Raw genomic sequence first — 15,271 nt, 5'->3', positions numbered from 1 at the left:
CACCACAACGTCTACGTCAACACCACAACCTTGTATCGTTTGCTGATGACCTACTACTGCACATTGCAAATTAACAAATAGCCTAATTCTAATATGAAAATTAAAAAAATGGCCAAGTTAGCAACATTAAAGTGAACCAGTCCTATGAAAATGCGGTGCAATCTGCAGGCACCATTTATAAAGCAGGTGGAGCAGAGAAGATTGATATATAGTTTTATGGGAAATGATTGGGAAACTTCATACAGCGATAAATGTCAAGAACTAGTAAGACCGCCCATATGATTCGGGGCAAGTATCAGGAAGGAGCATTCCAAGGAATGCTTGTTCTTGAAATCTGTTAATCACTTGATGGTCGAGCAAATGCACGTTCATCATGTGAAAGAATCTTGGCTATGAATTGCACAATCCTCGTTTCTGGGCAGCAGATGATTCCACGTGAACAGCAATCTGCTGCCCAGAAACAATGATTTGTATGAAGACAACCATGTTAAGCATGTTAAGAGATGTGAAAGATGGAAGTAGTATTTCTGGCTCCGGCCACAGTGTTCATAGTGGCTGAGCTATCTCCACCAAACTTTACTCACTGCCAGGGCTGGCACAGTGAAGAGGGGGGTCACATCCCAGATGGGGCACACTCTGTGTAGAGTCTGGTGGAAGGTACCTTTGGTGTTCAGATGCAAATGATAGGCAGGAGACTGAGACAAACAGGAAAAAAATACCATGCAGTCTTTACGGAGTAGAAACATGCCCACACATCAATGTAGGCACACAATCTTTGCAAAGCTGTTTTGAAATGTCCTCTGAGATATAGTTGCTCAACTCACAATTCCCTGCAGTTACAGCTGACGAGTGCACAAATGCCCAATATTTTCTGCAATTCCTGGGAGCGAGATGCAATTTCCCAAGTGGTAATGCAAGATGCAGACAAATATGATAGGGTAACTGAAACCCAGAATCCAGTCAACACTATGAGGTCTGTGGCCAATATGTTTTCTCCTCACAAACTGTCTACTGTACTCCCTTTCAGGTGCACACAGCCACACTGGACTTCAGTGGCAGGACTAACTGGCAGGACTGACTGGAGTCGGCTCACTCCAATTACATTCCAGACTAGACTAACCAGATGGAAAAAGGAGAGCTTATCTCAGCTATAACTCTGTCCTCCTTCTAGAAACACATCCCAGAGGCTTGGTAAAAACACATGGTTCAGTTAGCCCTATAAACATTTAAAGTTACAGTACAGTGTTTTCTACAAACAAAAGTACAACTCCAATTGCATAAAAAGTTGGGACGCTGAGTAAAATGTTAATAAAAACAGAATGCAATTGTCACAACCAGACAGCTGAGAAGCTCTGACAGAGGAACTTTCAGAACCTCCTCCTTGAGTTTTATTTGTTGTGGTATTCAGTTCCTCATCTGGTTAGCCTCTCTCAGCTGTCATGTAGTTGGACTGATTGCTTCCCTTTAAATTCCTCCCCATAATACTTTACTGGGCGGCTTATACTTCTTCCTGGAGTGTGTGTGCATGCTGATCCTATTTCCCAGTCTGCTACTAAGTTAAGTGCTGTACATTTATCTGTTATTTTCTGTTTGCTGGATCCCAGGTGACCCTGACTCCCTCCGTGTCTGGTGTAGGGAGCCGGTGGTCGTGTCCCCTCACTATTGTAGGGTGTTCAGGTGTTATATAGTCGAGGTACGTGGATATGCAACCATCCACCTTTGGGATTTTTTCATAGGCTGAGCAGCCAGGGAAAGTGCCAGCTCTTGTGCAGGGGTCTCCCTTTTGGTTCCTTAGCTTTGGATCCAGTGAGTCATATATGCATGTTGCATTGTCTTGTTTCCTGTACACCGTCCGTGACATTATAAGCCGCCAAAACTGTCTCAAGCATGGATCCGGTTTCACTTTTGGCTGAACGCCTTCAGGGTCTTTCATTGGAGGTAGCTGATCTCCGCAGGACTTTTTCTCAGCTTCAAGTGAGCGGTTCAGCTGGCGTTAATGGAGTTTGTTCTGAGCCTAAGATCTCGCTCCCAGATACGTTTTCCGGGGGTAGTGAGAATTTTGTGCGTTTTAGAGAGGCTTGCAAACTCCATTTTTGCCTTCTTCCCCATTCCTCTGGTGATGAGGAACGGAGGGTGGGGATCATTATATCGCTGCTCAGGGGTAACGCTCAGTCCTGGGCCTTTTCGCTGCCGGAGGGGGCACGGCCCCTCCGTTCAGTGGATGAATTATTTTTAGCCCTGGGTCAGATATATGATGATCCGGATTGTATTGCTCTGGCTGAGTCTAGACTACGTCTATTATGCCAGGGTAAACAATCTGCAGAGATATACTGCTCAGAATTTCGGAGATGGGCAGCTGATACTGGTTGGAATGATGCTGCACTCCGAAGTCAATTTTGCCATGGTCTTTCAGAGGGATTGAAAGATGCATTTGCCTTTCATGAAAGGTCTATTTCCTTGGACTCTGCTATGTCTCAGGCCATTTGTATTGACAGGCGTCTTAGAGAGAGAGGAGAGAGCTCTCCTTCCTGTCATACTCAGTCCCAGGACAGTGCAGCGGTCCCATTCTGTGCGCATGGGAGGGTTTGTTTTTGTTGTGGAGGTATAAATCATTTGGCAAATGTTTGTCCCTCTAGGAGATTCAGGCAGTTCTCTGGGAGTAATAAAGAAACAAAGAGGAAAAAAATCTTTTAAAAATGTTCCGTCTGTTACTATTGGCAGGGTTGAGGCGGAAATGGAAGGTTTTCCGTTTGCTTGTAGTTCCCGTTTTGTCCTGCCTGCTAGGGTGGCGCTAGAGAGCAAGAGCATTTTATGTGAGATTTTTGTGGATAGTGGAGCAGCGGTCAATCTCATTGATAGTCAATTTGCAATAACTCATGGTTTCTAGGTGTGCACTTTGGGAAAGGATATTCCTGTTTTTGCTATTGATTCCGCTCCACTTTCTCAGAAATCATTAAAGGGCATAGTTCACAATATCCGTTTAATTGTGAGTGATGCTCTTGTTTTTTGTCCTTAGCGGTTTGCCTACTCCTCTAGTGTTGGGGCTACCCTGGCTCACTAAACATAATCCCACCATTGATTGGTAAGCGAGGCAAATAAATGGTTGGAGTGACTTTTGCAGAGAGAATTGCCTCATGACATCTGTTTCTGAGGTTGCTACTAAGACTGTACCATCTTTTCTCTCTGAATTTTCGGTTGTCTACTCTGAGAGTGGAGTTCAGGATTTGCCCCCGCACAGGGAGTACGATTGCCCTATTAATGTCATCCCAGGCGCCAAGCTGCCTAAATCTCGTTTATACAATCTTTCCCAACCTGAAAGGATCGCTATGCGTGCTTATATCTCTGAGAGTCTGAGAAAAGGACACATACGACCCTCGAAGTCACCTGTTGCCGCTGGTTTTTTCTTTGTTAAGAAAAAAGATGGTTCTTTAAGACCTTGTCTGGATTTCAGGGAGCTGAACAGTATCACTATTCGTGACCCTTATCCGCTTCCTCTAATCCCGGACCTGTTTAACCAGATTGTTGGGGCTAAAGTATTTTCCAAATTAAATCTAAGAGGAGCATACAACCTGGTCAGGGTCAGAGAAGGAGACGAATGGAAAACGGCCTTCAATACCCCTGAGGGCCATTTTGAAAATTTGGTTATGCCTTTTGGTTTGATGAATGCCCCAGACGTTTTTCAGCATTTCGTGAACAGAATTTTTTATCATTTGATGGGAAAATTTGTATTAGTGTATTTGGATGACATTTAGATTTTTTCTCCTTATTTCAAAACTCATAAGGAACATTTACGTCAGGTCTTGCTCATTCTGCGGGAGAATAAATTATATGCGAAACTGGAAAAATGTGTGTTTGCAGTTCCAGAAATTCAATTTCTGGGGTTTCTTCTCTCCGCTTCTGGTTTTCGCATGGACCCCGAGAAGGTCCGCGCTGTGCTTGAGTGGGAGCTTCCTGAGAATCAGAAGGCGCTGATGCGTTTTTTGGGCTTTGCCAATTATTACAGGAAGTTTATTTTGAATTATTCCTCTATTGTTAAACCACTCACTGATATGACCAGAAAGGGGGTAGATTTTTCTTCTTGGTCGGTAGAGGTGCGTAAGGCTTTTTCTAATATCAAGGAGAGTTTTGCTTCCGCTCCCATCTTGGTGCAACCTGATATTTCTTTACCCTTCATAGTTGAGGTTGATGCTTCTGAGGTGGGTGTGGGGGCGGTCTTGTCTCAGGGTTCCTCTCCTGCCAAATGGCGACCGTGTGCCTTTTTCTCGAAAAAACTCTCCTCCGCAGAGAGAAATTACGATGTGGGAGATAGGGAATTGTTGGCCATCAAGTTGGCTTTTAAGGAATGGCGCCATTGGCTGGAGGGAGCCAGACACCCTATTACCGTGTTTACTGACCATAAAAATCTGGCCTACTTGGAGTCAGCCAAGCGTCTGAACCCGAGACAGGCCAGATGGTCTTTGTTCTTTTCAAGATTTATTTTTGTTGTCACGTTCCGCCCTGGAGTTAAGAATGTGAAGGCAGATGCCCTGTCACGTTGTTTTCCGGGAGGCGGGAATTTTGAAGACCCGGGTCCCATTTTGGCTGAAGGTGTGGTGGTCTCTGCTCTTTTTTCTGAATTGGAGGCAGAGGTGCAGGCAGCCCAGTCAGAGGCTCCTGATCTTTGTCCTCCTGGGAGGTTGTTTGTGCCTCTCGCTTTAAGACACAAGATTTTTAAGGAACACCACGATACGGACCTTGCTGGGCACCCAGGGGCAAGAGCCACAGTGGATCTCATCGCTCGGAGATTTTGGTTGCCTGCGCTTCGTAAATCGGTTGAGGGTTTTGTGGCAGCCTGCGAGACGTGCGGTCGTGCCAAAGTCCCTCATTCACGGCCATCAGGTCCTCTCCTTCACTTACCCATTCCTTCCCGTCCTTGGACACATCTGTCCATGGACTTCATAACGGACCTGCCTCATTCCTCAGGGAAGACTGTGATTCTGGTGGTGGTGGACCGTTTTAGCAAAATGGTGCATTTCATCCCTTTTCCTTGTTTGCCCAATGCTAAGACGCTGGCGCAGGCATTTATTGATCACATTGTCAAATTGCACGGTATTCCTTCAGACATAGTCTCTGATAGGGGCACGCAGTTTGTTTCCAGATTCTGGAAGGCTTTCTGTTCTCGCTTGGGGGTTCGGTTGTCATTCTCTTCTGCTTTCCCCCCGCAGTCCAATGGCCAGACAGAGCGCGTCAATCAAATCTGGACACATATCTGCGCTGTTTTGTGGCAGAGAATCAAGAGGATTGGTGTTCTTTTTTGTCCCTTGCTGAGTTTGCTTTAAATAACCGTCGTCAGGAGTCCTCTGATAAGTCACCATTTTTTGGTGCATATGGGTTTCATCCGCAGTTTGGGACTTTCTCGGGAGAGGGGTCTTCTAGTTTACCTGATGAGGACAGATTCTCCTCGTCTTTGTCATCTATTTGGCAAAAGATTCAGGATAATCTAAAGAGCATGAGTGAGAGATATAAGCGTGTGGCAGATAAGAGACGTGTTCTTGGTCCGGACCTGAATGTTGGGGATCTGGTGTGGTTGTCTACCAAGAATATCAAATTGAAGGTTCCCTCCTGGAAGTTGGGTCCTAGGTTTATTGGGGCTTACAAAATCCTGTCTGTCATCAATCCTGTTGCCTACCGTCTTGATATTCCTCAGACTTGGAAGATCCATAATGTTTTTCATAAGTCCTTATTGAAACCTTATGTTCAACCCATTGTACCCTCGCCTTTGCCTCCTCCTCCGATTATGGTTGATGGGAATCTTGAATTTCAGGTCTCTAGGATTGTGGATTCTCGTCTTGTCCGCGGTTCTCTTCAGTACCTTGTTCATTGGGAGGGTTATGGTCCTGAGGAGAGGATGTGGGTCCCAGTGACGGACATTAAGGCCTCTCGTCTCATCAGGGCTTTCCATAGGTCCCATCCTGAGAAGGTGGGTTCTGAGTGTCCGGAGTCCACTCGTAGAGGGAGGGGTACTGTCACAACCAGACAGCTGAGAAGCTCTGACAGAGGCCTTTCAGAACCTCCTCCTTGAGTTTTCTTTGTTGTGGTATTCAGTTCCTCATCTGGTTAGCCTCTCTCAGCTGTCATGTAGTTGGACTGATTGCTTCCCTTTAAATTCCTCCCCATAATACTTTACTGGGCGGCTTATACTTCTTCCTGGAGTGTGTGTGCATGCTGATCCTATTTCCCAGTCTGCTACTAAGTTAAGTGCTGTACATTTATCTGTTATTTTCTGTTTGCTGGATCCCAGGTGACCCTGACTCCCTCCGTGTCTGGTGTAGGGAGCCGGTGGTCGTGTCCCCTCACTATTGTAGGGTGTTCAGGTGTTATATAGTCGAGGTACGTGGATATGCAACCATCCACCTTTGGGATTTTTGCATAGGCTGAGCAGCCAGGGAAAGTGCCAGCTCTTGTGCAGGGGTCTCCCTTTTGGTTCCTTAGCTTTGGATCCAGTGAGTCATATATGCATGTTGCATTGTCTTGTTTCCTGTACACCGTCCATGATTTGCAGATTTCATAGACCCATATTTTATTCACAATAAAACACATATCAAATGCTGAAAGTGAAACATTTTACCAGTTCATGAAAAAAATTAATTTAGAATCTGATCGCAGCAACACATCTAAAAAAAAGTTGGGTCAGAGCCATGTCTATTATTGTGTAGAATTTCCTCTCCTTTTAACAACAGTCTGTAAATGTCTGGGAAGTGAGGAGACAAATTACAGTATTTTTTGCCCTATAAGATGCATTTCCCCCCTCCAAAAGTGGGGGGAATGGCAGTGCATCTTATGGGGCGAATGCTGCCATTTATAGTTTGCACTGATACATTGTCGGCCGCGATGCTGCCCAGGGCGGCCTGTGATGTATCAGTGGGAGGGAGGAGGGGCTGGAGGCCAGCAACTTGTGTTGGAATAGTAGCCGGTGCAGTCACTGTTCTCTATTACACCGGCCCCGCTCACAGCAGTATTTATTAAGTGAAGTCATGGGTAAAGCTTTGTTAAGGTATAGAAATCCTCTGCAACAGTAGCGCACGTAGTACTCACTATGAAACTCCCGTAGCAGGCAGGCTGGCCAGTCACTCACTTCATCACGCGCATACTCCTCCCACTTTATGAATCAAGCAGGCGGAGCAGGCGCGTGACGGAGTGAGTGATGTTATGCTGCCGGCTGCCCTGCCTGCTACAGGAGTTTCATAGTGAGTGCTATGTGCGCTACTGCTGCAGAGGATTGCTATAGCTTAACAAAGCTTTACCCATGACTTCACTTAATAAATACTGCTGTGAGTGGGGCCCGGTGTAATAGAGAACAGTGAATGCACCGGACCCCCCTGCAATTCCAACACAAGTTGCCGGCCTCCACCCCCTGTATTGGGGGGTCACTATTTACACAAGGACAGTGTTATGGGGGGATCTGTGGATGACATGTGGATGACACATATATGGCATAAGATGCTATATATGTGTCATCCACAGATCCCCCCCATAGCAGTGTCATCCACAGATCCCCCATAAGAGTGTCATCTACAGATTCCCCCCATAACAGTGTCATCCACAGATCCCCCCATAACAGTGTCATCAACAGATCCCCCATAACAGTGCCATCCACAGATCCCCCGTAGCTGTGTCATCCACAGATCCCCCCCCCATAAGAGTGTCATCTACAGATTCCCCCCCCATAACCACTTCTGGACAATAAACGTCCTATAGGTGGATGTTTATCTCTGAATGGACGTTCTAAAAGGTCCATTCAGAGATGGCAGCTGCACGCTAATTGTGCAGCTGCTGAGCGGGGAGCCCACTGTCAGTGACAGCAGGCCACCCCAGAGAGAAGGACAGTTCCCAGGTGTCCCTTCTAGATTGCTGTATACACAGCGCTCAACAAGCGCTGTGTATACAGTTCAGGAAGCGCTATGCGCTGGTGCAAGGACAGAGCCCAGGACGGCACTGGATATGAGTCGGCCTGCTATGACTCTACCTCTGGTACCTCAAACTAGCACCCCATGGTCCGCCTGGACCAGCTGCCTCATGTGCCAATCCTCCTTAAGAGATAGCGACCTGGTTTTCCCCTCGGAAAAGTCTGTTCCCACCATCGGGGATACTGCGAAGAACGAGGGGTTAAATTGGACAACGTCCTTAGAGGAGGTTTGTCACATGGCACAGTAGGTTCACATCCTCTGGTTCATTACACTTTTTTTTCTTTCTTGTCACCTTTCACTTTGTTTTTTTCCTTTCCTCCTTTTGCTTTCTTTCTTGTCTACTTTCACTTTCTTTGTTTCTCCATTCATTTACTTTCTTTTCTACTTTCCCTTTCTTTGTTGCTTCTTTCTTTCTTTGTTGTCTCCTTTTACTTTCCTTATTTTTTGTCTTTCACTTTCTATGTTTCTCCTTTCACTTTCTTTCTTGTCTCCTTTCACTTTCTTTGTTTTCTCCTTTCACTTTCTTTGTTCTTTTACTTTCTTTCTTATCTCCTTTTACTTTCTTTATTTATTTTCTTTCACTTTCTTTCTTTCTTGTCTCCTTTGACTTTGTTTCCTACTTTCACTTTCTTTCATGTTTTCTTTCACTTTCTTTCTTTTCTCCTTTCACTTTCTTTTTACTTTCTTGTCTATTTCACTTTCTTTGTTTTTCTTTCCCTTTTTTTGTTTGTGCTTTCGTTTTCTTTCTTTCTTTCATTTTACTTATTTTTTTTCTTTCACTTTTATTGTTTCTCCTTTCGCTTACTTTTTTCTCTTGTCTCCTTTTCACTTTCGTTGTTTCTCATTTTACGTTCTTTCTTGTCTACTTTCACTTTATTCGTTTTTTGTTCACCTTTTTGTCCTTTTGCTTTCTTGTCTCCTTTAACGTTATTTTTTTCTTTCACTTTCTATGCTTCTCCTTTCGCTTTATTTCTTTTTTTTGGTCTCCTTTCACTTTGTTTCCTCCTTTCATTTTCTTTCTTTTCTACTTTCACTTTGTCCTTTTGCTTTCTTTCTTTCTTTCTTTCTTTCTTTCTTTCGTCTCCTTTCACTCTCATTTTTCTCTTTTTGCTTTCATTCTTTCCTAGTAATTTGTGTTACTGTATGTTTTCAGTCAGTCATACAAATAAATTTGCTTTGTGACAAATAACTTTGTCGCAAAGCACATTTCTTTTTAAGAAGTGGGTGCAATGACAGGGAATGTCGATTGCATCGCTCCACATCATTGTACCTCTCAGATGCCACGTTCATACATTATGCGACATCTGATACAAATAACACAAAGGAAAATTTAATAAATAAAAAATAAAATTTTACCTCCCCGGTCCATTTGCTCCATTTGATCCTCTAATTTTAAATCAATTTAACCTGAAATAGTGTAAAAAACAAACAAAAAAAATCATACTTACCTGATCAATTTGCTCTTAACTGGCCGGCCAACGCCATCTTGCTTGAAGATTTGATGCGAAATCTTGTGCGACCCGAGATGACATCATCACATCGGCCGTCGTGGTGACGTCATACGTCACTGCACATGTGATTTCGACAGAGGTCTTTAAGCAAGATGGCAAATGGATCAGTATAAGTAAGATTTTGTTTTGTTTATTTACACTATTTTAGGTTCAATCGATTCACTACCACAAAGCATTAGGAAATTCGGCTTTGCGTCAAATAAAATTTATCCTGAAATTCGGATCGAAGTCCACTTTGTGGACTTTAATTCGCTCATCACTAGATATATTGTATTGTTCCTGTGGTGGCCAATTCAAATTATCCCTACATGTAGCTGTACATATTTTAATGTAAAAAAATTATTCAAATTTGAATAAATATTTCACAAAAAAAAGTCAGCCATTGCAGCTATTTTTTGGTTTTTCATTGTTATTTTTTCACCTTCCCTTCAAGAGCCATGTTTTTCTTTTTCTAGCATCATATAAGGTCTTGTTTTTGTGGCAAGACAACTTTTTTTATTCAATTGCACTAATTAAATGGATTGTCTCACTTCAACAAGTGGAATTCATCATGTAGAGAAAGTTAATACAATCCACTTACTAATGTATTGTTATAATCCATATTGCTTCCTTTGCTGGCTTGTTTAATTTTTCCAACAGGTTATACACTGCTCGTTTCCATGGTTACTGACCACCCTGCAATCCATTAGTGGTGGTCATGCTTGCATCCTATAGGAAAAAGTGTTGGCCTGTCTGGTAACTGGGACCACGGGAGCTCACATACAGGTGAAACTCGAAAAATTAGAATATCATGCAAAGTTCATTTATTTCAGTAATGCAACTTAAAAGGTGAAACTAATATATGAGAGAGACTCATTACATGCAAAGCGAGATATTTCAAGATTATGGCTTACTGCTTATGAAGCCCCAAAGTTTCAATTTTGAGGTACCCTTTGCTCAGGGGTATGGATTAATTAGCTGACTAGAGTGTGACAATTTGAGCCTAGAATATTGAACCTTTTCACAAAATTTTTATTTTAAGCTGCATTAATGCAATTCCTTTTAATTTGTATTACTGAAATAAATGGACTTTTGCACGATATTCTAATTTTTCAAGTTTCACCTGTAGGCTACTGCTTTTTCCTATAGTGTGCAAGCATGGCCACAGCTGATGGATTGCAGGGTGGTTGTAACCATGGAAATGAGCAGTATATAATGTGATGGAAAAATGAATCAAGTCAACAAAGGAGGCAATATGGATAATAACAATATATTAGTAAGTGCCTTGTATTAACCCCAATGATCAAAACTTCTATGTCTCTATGACATATAGAAATATCAGCCACCACATTTTCCTCATGGGAAAAGTTGTATTACTTACGTTCTGATAACCACCATCAAGCTGTATCCAAAGACACCAACTCCAACCAAGAAATAAGAAAGTGGCAGTCTGTACTTCAGCCATCCAATTGTGCGTTGGTTGTTGTAAAAACCATAGAACAAAACAGAATATTTGGCATAACCCTATAAGATAAAAGGTGAACACAACCATTCTGTTCATGTCAGAAAACTTGTACAAATCAAAGCTATTCTTAAAGAGATTGCCCGTGAACAACATTTGTCACCTATACACAGGATAGATGATAAATGTGTGATTTCTAATGATCTGGTTGCTAGGACAAGAGCAGACATCCTCGCATCCACTATGTGAATGGAATAGAAATTTGACCAATGGTGACCAACTTCTATGGGCCTGGTGCTGTACTTGGTAATTCCACAGACACTGGAAAGAGTGGCAATCACAGATTAGCATTACCTCTTTATACACACAGAGGACTTGAGGACCGCTGTTCTAGTGATAAGTGGTGATCCAAGTGGTCAGATCACCAGCGATCATACATTTATGACTGTATCTAGTTGAAAGGAGATAAATTGTGTTAATGGGCCAGCCCCTTTATGGTTTTGTACGGTACTAAGTCTAACAGAGATAACGACAAATTAAAATGAAATGTTCTTATTAACTTTACATATAAATTTTCAGTTATAACATATGTTATTGCTTAGAGTTCATGATATTCTATTCATTTTTATTTTCTTTTGATAATAAATCCTAATTTAAACACAATGAAACCTTGTACATTTAGTAACATTTGATATATTACATAAAACAATATATTTTATAGTAATTTATACCTCAAAGTCCCAAAGGACTGAGAAATCCATGGCAGTTTTTTCTTCATTTCTAGGCACTGTCTTTCGTGGTAAACTGCCATATGGCAAACCCATTAATATCTGGTAAGGGAAGAACAAACATGGAATTAAGTAAAGCTTTGTAGAAAATTTGGACTATAAAATTATTTTAAAGGGAATCTGTCACTATTGACCTCCCTGTCCATCTGTTTGCATAGATACATACAGCAGCTGTGGTTCACCTGAGTACAATACTGTTTTTCTTTTGTTGATTCGAGGCTCCTTTCCCAGCTGGAGATAGGAACTAATAGGCCTATAATATGCTACAATAACAAAATATTGCAGTGTATTATACCAGATATCAGTCTATTAAAAGTTCAAGTCCCCTAGTGGGACAAAAAATGTAAAATAATAAAATATTTAAAAAGTTTGTTGAAATGTGCCTTTTTGTGCACAAGTAGTAAGACACATATCTCCACAATCTTACTGACTCTATATTGTTAAGATTTTCAAAATTTAAAATGCAAAAATCTATATCAGAAATAGTCTTATTGTTTACGAATTTGCCATAATGATTTAATAAAAGTTAATCAATATGATATGTGCCTTAAAATGGTACCATTTAAAAATAAATCTAATACAACAATCCTTTGTCAAATTACATGCTGACAAAAAAATAAAAAAAGTTTTTGGCTCTTGGAATTATAAAGGTGTTGTCCAGGCTATAGATACTTATGACCTATCCTCTGGCATCAGATCTGTTGTGGTCAGACACCTGTCAGCCCCACTGATCAGCTGTTCTCAGCAGCCAATAGTGCTAGAAATAAGACAGTGGACGCAGCTAGAAGCAGACAGCTCCATAAACTGTGTATAGGCTTTGGCAGGTTACTACAACTCAGCTCCCATTTAAGTGCATTTTAATGTAAAGAGATGTCATCTACCTGTGCAAACCATGATTCACTATGAGGCATAACAGCTCATGTAACCCCTGTGACATGGCCACTACTGTTTAGAGCAGAACATTTATTATTCTTCTGTTTTCAGGAACTATAACTGATGTTTGACCATGTAACAGATTATTTCCACAGCGCAAGTCTTTTGGAAAACCAGGAGCATGGATCTGATAGCAGGACAGGAGAGAGAGAAGGGTGGGGGCCCCAGTTCACCAATAAAGGCCAGGTCTTTCATCATCAGATGGGTGCAATCAAGCACCAGGTTTGAAATCCCTTAAAGAGCCTCTGTCAGCATGATCATCCCAAATAACCTGGCGTTCTGCCTGGTAGGGTTGACCATGCTAGTTAAAATGATACCTTTCTTTTGTCTGTATGTTAAACAGCTGCAGAGATATGTGTGTGTTTTATTCATATGCAAATGAGCAAGATGTAAAATTCATCCTAGAGCTGTGTCATAGCACAGCATCATATACACTACTTAAAGCCTAGCAAGCACAGCATTACATGCATCAGGTCATTTGCCATACAAAATTTAAATTTATATCAATGTTTATAATTAATTAAAGAGGAAAACTTAACTGAATTTGAAATGTATACGTCTCTTTTGGGATTTGAACCTGATACCCCCTGTATGGGTCAGAGCACTAAACTCCAAGCTATAGACCTAATATGCTAAGAATAGTGTTTTTCTATACTTAGAAAGCTAATACCTATTGCTGGTTTATTCACAGGTATATATCGTGGCTGCGAAGAAGCCAGTAATATGTATTCGTTTTCTAGACATAGAAAACCACTATTCTCAACATAGTACGTTTATAGCCTAGAGTTAGGTGTTTTGACTTACATACAGAGGGTCTCAGTTTCAAATCCCCCCAAAAACTTGTATATTTTCTCCCTCATTTAACCAATCTTATGTGTATGGCAAAAGGGCCAGATGCAAGTAATGCTGTACTTGCTAGGCTGTAAGTAGTGTATAGGACATCATGCTATGACACCTCATACTCATCTCCCTATCTAGTTCAATATCTACTTCTCAGTGTAAAGGCATAGTTTGATCCAGAGTTGAGTGTGACAGATATAAAAATAATTATTGCATCTGCTATTTCTGCCCTTATCATGCTTGATTTCTAGCACTGTAAGGCCTCATGCACACGACCGTTGTGTGCATCCGTAGCCGTTGTTCCGTTTTCCATTTTTTTCCGCGGACCCATTGACTTTCAATGGGTCCGTGGAAAAATAGGGAAATGCACCGTTTGGCATCCACGTCCGTGATCCGTGTTTCCAGTCCGTGAAACCTGTCCTGTCCTATTTTTTTCACGGACAACGGTTCACGGACCCATTCAAGTCAATGGGTCTGTGAAAAATCACGGACGCACACAAGATTGTCATGCGCGTCCGTGATCCGTGTGCGTTTTTTCCTATCATTTCAAAGGCAAACTTGACTTAGATTTTTATTTCATTTTTCATGTCCGTGGATCCTCCAAAAATCAAGGAAGACCCACTAAAGAAAAAATGGACACGGATCACGGAACAACGGAAACCGTTTTGGCGGACCGCAAAAAAAAACGTCCGTGTGCATGAGGCCTTAATCAAGGGGAGGGAAGAGTGTGCAGAGCACAGAGATGTTATAAAAGCAGTGCTCCAAGGACACAGTTTGCCCCTCCCTAAAGCTTGAACTTAATCATCTACATATGAATAAAACACACATATCTCTGCAGCTGTTGCTACTTGCTCAATTACTGTACATTTGGCTTTTATTCTTGATATAAATATTTATATATATATATATATATATATATATATACACACACACACAATGTATACATATATATCTTAGTACAAGCATTTATTAATTTCTGAACTTATAAAAAGGCCCATACCTCTGGAATTACCACAAGTCCAAATATTAGACCAAAGAGCACCAAGTTTACTCCATACATCCACCTCAAGAATATAAAGTAAGATGCAACAGATGAACCAAAGTGACCTTATAAAAATAAAAAAATAAAAAAAATTATTACAAAATCACTATAAAAAGTCAAAAGCTGAGTGTATATGAGTACTGCTGAGTATTTGTAATTTTAATCCTCAGGTGCATGGCCCTCTGTATGAAACTGTAGACATATAGAAATACTTTAAGTTCCTATAAAAGAGTCACAGCTACACTTTCTATCACCCAGACAAAATATCTGGTTTTCTCTCCTTGCCCTGTATCGAAATACTGTGGCCAAGGTAAATTGACTTTCGCCCCCCCCCAGCAAGTAGTATCAGGGGCATATGCACTTCCCCCCAGGTAGCTTTAATTTTAAAGAGGACCTGTCACTATGAAAATGCCATTCAATCTACCAGCAGAATGTTATAGAGCAGAAGAAGCTGAGCAGATTAATACATCGTTTCGTAGGAAAAGAATGAGTAAAACTTATAATTGATGCATTGAAATTTCTGCTCTGTCCATGGGGCTGTCTTTTTAGTGACTGACAGATATCCATATATTCTATCAATCACTGGTAACAGTTGAATGTACTGTCTTGAGCTCAGAAAGAAAAGAGATTTAAATGTATAAATTGCAAGTCACTGAATTCCCCCCCCCCAAAAAACTATATACATATCAATCTACTTAGTTCCTCCTGCTCTATAATAGGCTGCCTACAGTTTACCCTACATTTCATGGTCACAAGTTCTCTTTAAAGAG

At 41.5% G+C, this 15,271-nt stretch overlaps 1 protein-coding gene across 1 annotated transcript in view; it reads right to left on the bottom strand.

Moving 5' to 3' along the window:
- The window catches only part of LOC122939379 (transmembrane channel-like protein 2), a 245,038-nt gene that overhangs the window by 88,508 nt on the left and 141,259 nt on the right, over positions 1 to 15,271 (bottom strand). Inside the window, exons 7-9 of the mRNA XM_044295446.1 lie at positions 14,460 to 14,566; positions 11,630 to 11,728; positions 10,818 to 10,960 (exon numbers count right to left, since the gene is read on the bottom strand). Coding sequence (XP_044151381.1) covers positions 10,818 to 10,960; positions 11,630 to 11,728; positions 14,460 to 14,566 — 349 coding nt within the window. The remainder of the gene's footprint in view (positions 1 to 10,817; positions 10,961 to 11,629; positions 11,729 to 14,459; positions 14,567 to 15,271) is intronic.

This window comes from Bufo gargarizans, chromosome 5 (assembly GCF_014858855.1).
Source record: "Bufo gargarizans isolate SCDJY-AF-19 chromosome 5, ASM1485885v1, whole genome shotgun sequence".
Classification (NCBI taxonomy): domain Eukaryota; kingdom Metazoa; phylum Chordata; class Amphibia; order Anura; family Bufonidae; genus Bufo; species Bufo gargarizans.
Note: the sequence above shows the minus strand (reverse complement) of the source record. Positions and strands in the feature narration are given on the sequence as shown.